The sequence below is a fragment of the Trachurus trachurus genome (genome assembly GCF_905171665.1).
Source record: "Trachurus trachurus genome assembly, chromosome: 5".
NCBI lineage: Eukaryota > Metazoa > Chordata > Actinopteri > Carangiformes > Carangidae > Trachurus > Trachurus trachurus.
The window spans coordinates 20391825-20404186 of NC_139896.1; the positions used below are offsets into that span (position 1 = coordinate 20391825).

At 42.5% G+C, this 12362-nt stretch overlaps 1 protein-coding gene across 4 annotated transcripts in view; it reads left to right on the forward strand.

The window, feature by feature from the left end:
* The window catches only part of ripor3 (RIPOR family member 3), a 47423-nt gene that overhangs the window by 22266 nt on the left and 12795 nt on the right, over nt 1-12362 (forward strand). For all 4 annotated transcript variants that reach the window (XM_083971571.1, XM_083971569.1, XM_083971572.1 and 1 more), the window contains exons 3-8: nt 5522-5620; nt 7448-7600; nt 7898-7976; nt 8071-8094; nt 8208-8261; nt 8911-9060. In XM_083971571.1, the coding sequence (XP_083827697.1) occupies nt 5523-5620; nt 7448-7600; nt 7898-7976; nt 8071-8094; nt 8208-8261; nt 8911-9060 (558 nt within the window). In that variant the 5' untranslated portion in view covers nt 5522. The remainder of the gene's footprint in view (nt 1-5521; nt 5621-7447; nt 7601-7897; nt 7977-8070; nt 8095-8207; nt 8262-8910; nt 9061-12362) is intronic.

A 12362-nucleotide genomic window follows, 5' to 3' on the forward strand; every position in this document is an offset into this window, starting at 1 on the left:
AATTAAAGGCGGTCGTCTTAAGAGAGAGAGAGAAAAAGAGAGAGAGAGAGAGAAAGAGGCAAGGGATAGAGGCAAATAAAAAAGGAAACAAAAACAAGAGGACAGATGGGAAGAACACAAGCAAACAAAAACATGTTTTCACTAACAGAGAGATGCAAGGCAGGCTACAAACACACAGACACACACAGTGACCCATGAGACTGAAGATGTTCAGAGCGTTCCTCAGTCTTTCTTTTTTTTTTGCGTTTCACTAAACACACAGAATCACTCAAGTTGTTTCCCATTTGGTCAGTTCACACACTCACACACACACACACACACACACACACACACACACACACACACACACACACACACACACACACACACACACACACACACACACACACACACACACACACACACACACACACACACACACACACACACACACACACACACACAAAGTAAGTTGTGTTGATATGACATCACAAAGTCACAGAAATCCAGAAAGCTGGTTTTAAGGCTCAGTTTCTAAATACAGGCTGTGTGCATTTCTCTGCAGACTGAGGCTTTGATCCTTTCACAGTATTAATATAGAACCTAGAGCTGCTTTATAATCACACTACACATCCACCTTTATACTGTATGGAGCTTTACAGTAATATCAGCCCCGCCCAGACCTGCTGCAACGTCACATATCAATATTATAGACACAAGAATGCAGCAGCATTTCTTTATGTAGTTTTTTATGTATTTTAAACATATTTTAAACAACACACTCTCCACACTTTCCTTCTTTCTCTTTTCTTTGATATTTTTGTCATCATTACTACTGTAGTGTATGTATTGTGTATGTATGCATTGCATGTACAAAGCAGCTTTTACGACGCCACTTGTCCAAGACAAATTTCCCTTGCGGGACAAATAAAGTTAATTTTGATTTGATTTGATTTGATAGTTTCACATCCATCTTCAGAAATATGAGCAGACACAAAGCTATGACGACGCCATGACAACCGCAACATCTCCTCTACAGTGACCAGCATGTGCCACTAAAGAATGTGTTCATACAAGGAGGCGTGCACGGTTTAAGGGCCCCTGACTGTTCAGGGTTTCCCAGGCTCTCTGGGTTTGAATCAACCCTCACCAGGCGAATGTGGAAGTAGAAACGAGGCTCATTATGTGGAGCTGGAGGAGGAAGATTAACAGTGAGACCAGGGAAGCCACATTTGAAGCTCATGGTCACAAGGCTCACACAAGAAGAGAGGAGGGGGAGAGGAAATCAGTTCCTTCTGTCTCTATGTGTGCGTGTGTGTATGTGTAAATGTAAACCTTCAAGTGTATTCTGTGTCCACTTTTGTGCAAATGTGTGTACTTGTACGTGTGTGTGTTTGTCACCACAGATGATGTACGGGCCCCTCATGAGGGTCTGCTGCATGCGAACATCTTTGTGGCCAGACACACACACATACACACACAGGCCCCAACCTCCCGCCTCTTCACCACATGGGACCCCGTAAATCACTTTCAGGTCAAGGCTAATTTTTTAAGAGCAGATCTCACCCCAGCTTTTCTCCAGACACCACTCAAAAACACTGTGAACACTCACACACACACACACACACACACACACACACACACACACACACACACACACACACACACACACACACACACACACACACACACACACACACACACACACACACACACACCTCTCCCACCCAGAGTCCATCACTCGAGGAATGTTCCTCCCTCTTCTCACATTTGAATCACATTCCAGACATTATTTATTTTGTCGTCTATGCATCAGTAAAACCTGTAATTAGATCATTAACTCTCTTATTTACTTTACATCTTATTCACATGTTCTCAGTTGCATTAACTCAATAGCTTCTCAGTCAGTTCTAATCACGGTGAAACAAGAAGACGCAAAGTTTTGAAGCTGCAGCAGCTGCGCTCGGTGACGTCCACACACCTCCGGCCAAACCAGCAGCTAATTAATCACCAGTGAAATCAGCTGGCGGGACACTGCTGGGTTTGCAAGAAATTAAATCTGCACATAAATCGTCAAAATGTCCAGGAATGCAAATAATGATCTTCATGCACAGAGAAAAAGAGAGAGAGAGAGATGGGTGTTAAAGACGGATCGTGTGGAAGACAAATGTAAAAGCTCGTCTGAAGCATCAGTGGAAAGAACTTAAGTGGAGGTTCCAGGCACAGTCGACTTGAACATTTTCCTCTGGTTTAATCATGACCCAAAATCTACAGAGCTTCACTGACCAAGTGAAAAGATTTTCCTGGTTTATTGCACCAGTGCCTCTGGATCTTATTTGTGCCGCCTGGTTTCTGTTGGCTCTGACTCCACACAGTCAAAGAAACATCACAACCTTTAAATTGAGTCAAAGAAAGTAAATATGAACAAAACATTAGACTTTGTTCATATTTCACCTCCACTGACGCAGAGAGACGTACACATGTGTCGTGTGCACAGTTTCCCAGAAATGAAGGACGAAAGCCATTTTGGATGCTCTCGCTATCTCCTAATCAAGTTTTAAGACAGTTTGTGTTGTCTTGTTTGCAACTTGTCCAGAGTGTTACTGGACTCGATTGTGAATAATGCTCAAAACTAGAACCCATTAATGACTCGTGTGGAAAAAAAAAACTGTCAACTTCCCTGAAACTAAATCCACTTTAATGAGGATTTGCCTAAAGTCAGACTTGAAAGTCTGAACATTAATTCAGAGAGCTGAAGCCTAGAGCCGAGCATCTCAGGGGAACTGTCTGAAGTCTGGACAGGGAGGGAGCTGGAGACCCAGACTGGTGAAGCTGCCCCAGAGAACGGACTGGAGACTGGGCAGACGGACGAAGGCAGAGACAGAGGCAGGACGTCCCCTGAGGCCGAGCAGAATGGTGACAGAGATGGAGCACCTCAGGAGGTCAAACAAAAGGCCAGCGGAGGAGACTGAGAAGATAAGGGAGGAAGGAGGAAGGAGAAAGACTATAGAGCACTGATCTGGGATCAACATCTCTGAGACCAAGACTTCATTTTGGGGCTCTGACCCCAAAATACCCATGGTCTTAAGATCCATGATCAGACCCAAAGGTGATCAACTTTGGGGAGCTGCAGGCTCAGGAGCTAGCTCACTGGCTGACTGGAGACTGTTAATATACTGGAGATCAGCATGGTGGAGGGTAGTATGGTGAGGAGAGGCATTTCTAAAGCTCACAGACTGATTCCATTTCCATGTTTTCCTATCTTCCATGTTGCAAACTGTTTTCTTGTCTGCAACATCTGCTGCACGTCTGTAGCAACCCAAAACGTTATAATGGCCAATAACGTAATAATTTTGGCCATTTTAAATGTAATAAAGCCAATTATGTAATAAAACTTAACAAAAACAAAAAGTTATTACATTACTGGCTCAAAGGTTTTATTACATTATTGGCTTTATTACATTTAAAATTATTACGTTATTGGCTGTTATTACGTTTTGGGTTGCTACACACGTTTACCCATCCTGGGTGAGGAATCCCTCCTCTGTTACTCACTCTGAGGTTTCTTCCGTTTTTTTCTCTGTTAGGGTTTTTTTAGGAGTTGTTCCTCAGTCAATGTTAGGGTCTAAAGACAGAGGATGTTGTTAAAGCCCTTTGAGACAAACTAAATGTGCTATACAAATAAATTTGCCTTGCCTTGGATACAGACAAGAAAGTTAGGAGGAGTTTAAAATCTTAGCAAAACATTTACTACTATGACGACTGTGGCAATGATTGTCGTCCTGCTTCTGCTCGTCTGCCTTCTGTCAGATTTGACTTCTTCATCCTCTTTTTCCTTCAGTCTGTCAACATGTAAACACCGGACCTCTCTGTGATCTTAAAACTGGGAGTCACAACATCCAACAACCTCAGCTGCATGTGTGTGTGTGGCCTAGAACCTGATCTGCTGCATTATACGTCTCTGTGTTTACAGTTATTCATTAATTTAATCAGTAACATCTGACCCTCACAACCACATGAGCTGGTGACTCAGTGGTTCAGAGGACCCCCCCCCCCCACACACACACACACATCCTTCTCAACAAACACAAAGTTCAGAGGAAAAAAGTGTAACATTAAACAAAATCCCAGTTTCTTTTTGCAAACAGGTGAGTTAAGTGTCAATGTGACAGTTAAGCAAGTCAAATAGATGCACAATGTGACTGTAGGAAGCAGCTGAAGCTTCTTACGATCAGAGACGGAGCAGGCAGGGTGGAGACGGGCGGAGGTGGATATCGTCTGTTTGATAGTCGATTACAGCTGCTCAACATGGCCCTCGGCCAAGACAAGACTATGTCAGTCTCTCAGCCGACGCCCCCACCCTCCACCCACCCCCTGTCCGGGTCTGGTCTCTCTTATCATCACCGTTCAGTAGTTAATAATAGTAATGCAGCAGTGTGGCTCATGATGTAAATACATGAAACCACATCAGTGCAGCTCTCGTGGTAACGAACTTCCTGTTGTGACAAACAACAACAATAACACAAACACACACACACATATTAAAAAAAACACACACCACAAGCACAGAAAGGAAACACAAAACGTTACATATAATGTAACATACCGGTATGTTATGTTTATTGTAACTAATGCTGCATCAGTCAGATGTAAGTAGCATTACATGGAAATACTTTGAATTGTTTCCCTCCACTGTGTGTGTGTGTGTGTGTGTGTGTGTGTGTGTGTGTGTGTGTGTGTGTGTGTGTGTGTGTGTGTGTGTGTGTTGTGTGTGTGTGTGTGTGTGTGTGTGTGTGTGTGTGTGTGTGTGTGTGTGTGTGTGTGTGTGTGTGTGTGTGTGTGTGTGTGTGTGTGTGTGTGTGTGGTACATTAGAAGTGCTTACTTAGCTAACTTTGGTTCAGAGTGATCGTCCCTGGTCTCCTCATCCCAGTGTGTTGTGTTATGTGTGGTTGCTAGGCGACCATGTTGGTTCTGGCATCAGGACCACAGTGCGTTTCTGGGTCAAACTCCAAACTGGGTTACTCTAAACCACTTGCACTGGCGGCACATTTCGGTTTAAATCCTCATCGTGGGGGTGTTTAACTGAGCGTGGATGGTCTTGGTTCAGCTCGACTGCTGAAGTGCTCATGAGCCAGACGATAAAGTCTGGACCAACTCAGAGTTTTAACTACAGAGAGAACAAACAGGGGGAAGTACGGACCCAGATGTTCACATTCTGCACCTCGTCATCAACACCTGAGCTGCTGAACAAAGACGTCTTGACAGTGACTCTGCTGCACATGCTCCACACTGTGACTATATCTGTCCCGTGTGTGAACTATGATGAGCAGGGGTGTCTGTCTCAAGATCTTTGTTCTTTGTTATGGTCTCTCAGAGACAATGATAATGATGATGCTGGGGCTCTGTTTCCTGTTTTTGTTTGTCCTGTTGATTAAGTGATGGCATGTGTGTGTGAACATATAAGAAGAAAAAATATTTAAATTTTACATCCTTCTCTTCATCAACTCAAATAAGCATCTCTCTCTCTTTCTCTCTCTGCAGGATGTCGGTGAAGCTGCGATTCGACTCTCCATCAGACGGTGGTCTGGTCCACAGGAGCCGCTCCTTCACCGGGTTCAGCTCTCTGACTGGACGACGACGGTCAGTGACGTATAAACACTAACAAACCACTCAGGTTCCTTTAAAGGTGACATATTATTATTATAATTGACCAAAAAATCTGTAATTTGCAGACTCCCAAGGTTAAAAACCATGTGGTTTTACGAGCTGCTCCCTCAGTTGTCTGACAATGATGTCATTAGTTTTTGAATTTGCATAATACCACCCCTACCTGTGAGTACCAAGTGGGGCGGGACGGGATGAGAAGTGGCTAATTTGCATTTAAAGGGACAGGCACTGAAACCAGCCATTCTGAACAGGGCTGTTTTGAGCAGATGAAAAGAGCTGTGATGTTTGATCCTTGGGGTATTTTGACCGAAGCATGCCACAGACACGTCTTTAAGACACCTGGGAACTATTTTAATTTGTGGTAAAGGGGCATAATATGTCTCCTTTAAATGAACTGTTAAGACTTGTTACACCTCTGTCTGACCTCTGACAACACTGTTTCTGTTTCTTAACCGTATCTAAAGCACACAAAGGCAAACTGAAAAATGTAAACTGAAAGGTAACTATGAACCCTGGTCAGGTTTTGCTAGTTATCATGACAGGAACATGGGAAAGTGTAGTGTTGTGTCAACCAAAGTCCTCTACCTGGTATCGCCATTAATGCAAGTCAAAACGTTTTCAACGCCAGAGCGTACTCTGTCTTCTGTCTGAACCAACTAAACAAACAGAAGGACGAAGAAATGAACTGTCAGGACGAGCAACAGGAAGCTGAGTTGCCTGTAACAGATCGTGACTGTGTGGACCTCTGTTTTTCGTTCTGTGAAACAACAAATGACATAAAATAAAATCTGGTGTTGTTGTTAAAGATTTAAAACAATCAAAACTAAAATGTCTCCTGACGTGTGGAGGGAAAGCCTCAGACGAGTCAGACAGACAATGAACGCACCGCAGACTTCAAGATGTTATTTGTGAATGAAGAGAGAGAGAGAGAGAGAGAGAGAGAGAGAGAGAGAGAGAGAGAGAGAGAGAGAGAGAATAAAATGTCATGTCAAAGAAAAAGAGCTGGAATGTACTTCCTGTGTGTGAGAGCACCGAAAAACATGTTTCTACACACACACACACACACACACACACACACACACACACACACACACACACACACACACACACACACACACACACACACACACACACACACACACACACACACACACATATACATTATTCTTCATTATGGAGCATTGATGGTGACAAGAACATGACACAACCCAGCCATACACATATCACTCTCTCTCTCACACACACACACAGTCCATCAGTACAGAAAATGCATTCTTCATCTGAGTAAACGCTGCTGTGAGGAATGTGGACGATAAAACACTGCAGATGTGTGTGTATGTGTGTGTGCCGTGGACACAAACACCCGAGGGACAACTTCAGGATGGACGTATGGTCCAAGCTCATTTACCACACATAAACCAAAACAATGTCAGATCATGAACCTGAGTTATTTGCCAACACTGGTTTATAATAGACTGTGACCTGAGACCCAGGACCACACACACACACACACACACACACACACACACACACACACACACACACACACACACACACACACACACACACACACACACACACACACACACACACTAATGTCAGGCTCAGGCATGACATCTGTAACGTTTTTCAACACCTCACAAGCAGGAAATAGGTAGAGGTGACTACACCACCATCTTCATCGCCCCACTAAGCAGTGTGTGTGTGTGTGTGTGTACAAATCCCCAGTTTGTCTCTGGGAGTGAAATCTATGTTGGATAATCTTAGTGAAAACAATCTCTCTGTCTTCATCTTTTTCAGACCGTCCTCTGCCCGTAACTCGCTCCGCTCCAAAGCCATCACAGGAGGAAAATCTCCCAGGACTCTGTCTCCCAGCAGAGGGGGAGGGGGTATCTGGACTATGCAGCCAGACCAGGTGGACAGGGTTTTTCAGGCGTTACGCAAAGGACTCAAGTACGTACTGAACACCAGTCTGATCCTGTGCCACAGAGTAAAAATACTCTATTACAAGTATCAACAAGTACTGTTCAAAAGTACTAACTACTACCGGATAAGCACTTAGCTAGTTTAGTCCAGGGGGTTAGGCCCCTGCATCTTGTATCAATTTGCACATCTTGCGCATCTTTGTTGTTTGTTGTGGAGGTGAAATATCGAAGAAAAAAAACAGTTAAATGAAACTCTGAGAAGCTGAGAGGGGAAATGTCTCTTTTGTAAAACTGCTAAAAAAAAGACACACAAAAATGTGTGCAGGGAGTACCTGGAGGGTCACCAGGTGGAGATGGATTTCCTGTCGTCACAGCAAAGAGAGACCAAGAGGAACTCCAGACTGGTGAGGACAGACTCAATGTGTATGTGTGTGTCAATTCAAAATATATATGTCAGTATGTATGATGATGACTGTGACGCCTGCTCTGTGTTTCCAGGCCTTCCTCTACGATCTGGAGAAGGTAGGATCTGTGCACCACAGTTGATCCACTCTTCTTCAACCTATTCTTTCATATAGATCAATATATAATGTTATAAACCAAAACTAAAAACTGTCTCAACGTTGCTCTCACAGGAGATCAGAGCTCTGAAGCGATACATCAGACGACTAGAATTTCAAATCAGCAAGGTAAAAGTTTACGCGCACAAAAAAAAACTTGAACTTGAAATGATTTGGTGGATGAGTGAGTCGTGAAGAAGGGATGAACCCAACCATTCACAGTGTTTCTTGTCATGTCAATTCTCAAGTGAGAAAAAACGCTTTCAAAACATTAAGCTCAAATCTGTGAATAATTAGTTTGTTTTGTTTCAAATGAGAATTCCTCATCCATATAAGTGAATTGTATTGTTCTGGCGCACGGGAGCAAGAATGTATATCACCTACATGTGTCTCACTGATCAAAACCGATCAGTTGATTGTCTGAAAAAAATGTCAAATTGCTTATAAACACTCCAATAGTCTGAGCATCACATGCAAAACAATGTGATGTCTGCTAAATAAGTGATTTGATTTTGCTTTTTATGTCAATCATAATCATGATGTAATTTGTGACTATGATAATTGATGAAAAACATCTTTACATAACATTACAAAACAACTTACATACGAAAAGAAAACATACGATAGGGTTTTGATGAACCATGGAAATGTTGTGATAATACAATAGCTCTTAAAAAAAACTATAAACTGTAATCTGCATGATTTAGTCTGAATTTTGACTTTTTCTGTGAGGTGTGGTGGATATTGTTTTGTTATGGTCTTATTGATAACCCTGCAGGTGGAGGAGCTGTACGAGACGTACTGCATCCAGTGGAGGTTGTGTCAGGGGGCGGTCAACATGAAGAGAGCCTACTCGCTGTCCCCGTCCACCAGAGCCTCCAGGGACAGTCTGCTGGAGCTCAACCGCAACCACAGACACAGCCTGCAGGTACGGCACAGGACACAGCATGTGTCCGTGGGACTTTACATGTGATGTTAAAGAGCCAACGTGTTACCATCAACATATATTTATGAGTCCTTTCAAGTCCGTTTCACATCGACAGGTTTTAAATGTGACGTTCACAAATCAAACACACAACATGTTTTATTCTATCTGCTGCTGATTTAAACTATGAATCAGTGCTGTAACTAGGCATGTGTGCAGCAGACCGACGTCACAGACGGACGAAACATAACTAAACACAGTCAGTCACACATAAAATCCTCATCTGTGTGATGAATGCACAACTTCCTGTTTGTGGCACTGCCTCAGAGATTTTATGTTTCAACAGCTTCAGCAACTCAGGAAAGTTCATAAACACCAGTAAGAAAATTGTGCTTACTTTGTATTTTTAAGTCATTTGATGGATTTTAGACATCAAAAATAACTTTGTTTATAACTGCTGGTATTTTCATGTCGCATCTGCTCAGCAGATGAATTCATTGAACACTGAATAACTTTCTGCTGCAGGTCAGAGGTAAAAAAGATTGTTGGTATTTTTCTTGCTGCTAAAAACTTCCAGAGCCTCAAAGCTGCATGGCAACGTTTGGCTTTTATCAAGTGTTTGTTAGTGTGAATGAAAGAGAGGAGAAACTGCAGTTGACTGCTGTCGCCAGCAAGATAAACATTTTTTTCTCTGCCCATGGCTGCTTTACCTACGGCTTATTTTATTTACCTGGAGGTCAGAGACGCCGCCTGTGAGGGGGCGGAGCATTTAGAACTCGAGTGGTTGGTTTTTAAGGCCCTGCTGCCATATTTAGAGTTTCTTGCTGGAGGCGCTGCTACACAGGACTACAATGTCAAAAACATAAAATTAAAAGAAAAAATGTTTTGAATGTCATTTGAATATTCACAAGCATATGCATTAAAAAATACGAACACATCATTAACTAAGGTAACTAAGGATTGTTTAGCTTTAGTTCTGGTGACAAACACAGAGATCTTTGTTTCTCCTGAATTCAGATTGTCACTCAGTGTCTTTACTGTCAACACAGAAACACGGTCCGTTATTTCAACAAACAAATGTCAAAGTGATTATACAAAATAATAATGAATAACACTATTTGAGGAAGGTCACTGGTAGATGTGTAAGAGCAGAAGTGAACTGTGTTTCAATCTCTAGCCCTTTTGTGGTCTCATCAACTGAATGATATGTTCCGATGAAAATCATCAAAAAGTAAAATTATAAAAAGATAGAAAAGATAGAAAAACATGAAAAGATATTTTGTTATTTTGATAATAAGAGTAAGACATGCCATAATGATAAAAACCACTGAAGACAGAACACAAAGAATGATCTTAAAACTGATCCATCAAACAGGAGAAAACCTTCCACATACTGGACAGTGAATAATGACAAAAGCATCCTGGACAGGCTGAACGATGAAGAACGAAACGTAGCATTTTATACACAGAGCAGAAACTCTGTGTCATACTGTGTGTGAACTGGGACACGGCCACTGAGACGTCTGGACAAAGATTCAGACAAACAGTTGGATTAAAAACGATCGGAGAGAGAAAACAGCTGCGCTGGAAGAAGCTCTCTGACAGAGACGAATGGATCTGCTCCGAGATGCTTGTCTGTGATTGAAAAATGTCCTCGAGCTGGACGTGGGCACACTACTTGTCCACCGTCTCCAAATTCGCCCCCGACAGCGGTAATGAAGAGATCTGGTGTGATTGATGGGCGCAGTGTGACCGTGTGTTTGCAGCCGCAGGCTACGAGTCATTAACAGACAACTGAAGACTCATTCACAGACTCTGTCTCTCTTTCTGTCTGTTGTTTATTATCACAGCTTATTATTTATACAACATTTATTCTTGTCCTCTCTTTCCATCTTCTTCTTCCCAAACCCTAACCCTAAACTATTCACTCACTCATCTTTTCACACGGTCACTTCCTCTTTCAGTGTAGAAATCTGTCTTTGACTGATTAACCAGTTTCCTCCTCTGACGTTTTTCTCTCTCACACAGAAACACACATGTGCTATAACACACGCTAACAGACGTGTTTTTGTCATATATGACATATATGTCCATTCAGGATGAAGCAGAGTGCCTTTGTCAGAGAGGTCACCACCTCTGCCTCTAACACTGGCCTCTGTGTGTCTCAGCAGCCACACACACACACACACACACACACACACACACACACACACACACACACACACACACACACACACACACACACACACACACACACACCACACAAGCACCATTTCTAACTACTCCTGCTCACTGAGGAAACTACTACGGATATGGATGAGAAATGTATGAATGTATCATTGTACGCAGAGTTATCTACAGTAGCAATTAATTTGTGTATGAGCCTGAATGCAGTTTGCAGATTGGCTGTGGTAGTTTAAGAGGTTAATTTTATACAGTTACTACAGTATTGATTACCCCGTATGTCGTTGTTGTTGTCATTGTGGTTGTTGTTGTTGTTGTCTTGTTGTTGTTACTGTTTATGTTGTTGTCATTGTTGTTGGTAATGTCGCTGTTTGTATTGTTCTTTTCCTGTCCTGTCTTGTGTTTTTAACTGGACCCAGAGTCTGTACTAATAAATTATCTATCTATCTATCTATTGAATGTTTACGAAATCCTACACCACAATAATATTTTGAAATATATACAGTTTAATTTGTTACATGTGGACCATAGGTAATGAGTTACTATGGACAATGTTCTAATCTCTTTTATAATTTTTGTCTGTGTTGAAGTAAACATAGGGATGAATAACAGCATCAATGAGATGAGAAAACAAAGCTTGACCAGAGATACTTGCACAAAATCTCAGATCAGCGTTTACACTGAGAGTTGTTGACGGCTCAGGAAGCACAGCAGCCATCGGCTTCTCCTCCGTCTCCATAGTGTCAACGGTGGAGTTATCTCAATGCCAGGAGGAGGCTACATGACGCATCTGACCGCTTTAGGCTGGTACAACGTCTTACTGCATCAGAAAAGCTGCCATCATCACGGATCATTGGCCAGTGTGTTAATGAAGAACGAGTTACAGACACAGAGTCAGACTGTAGAGGGAGGAGGGCCGACAATCACCCACACACAGTGCAGACAAACACAATATAAACAACACCTGTCTCCATCCCAACAGGCTGCATTTTAATGAGCTCAGTGTTGGTGGTCCTCATCATGCGGACAGACACTGAACGTATCACAGCCTCTTTAAGGCTCATCAATCGGCTCTTTGTTTCTCAGTTTGGTCGTCTGCTCGACACAAACGGCTCCACCTG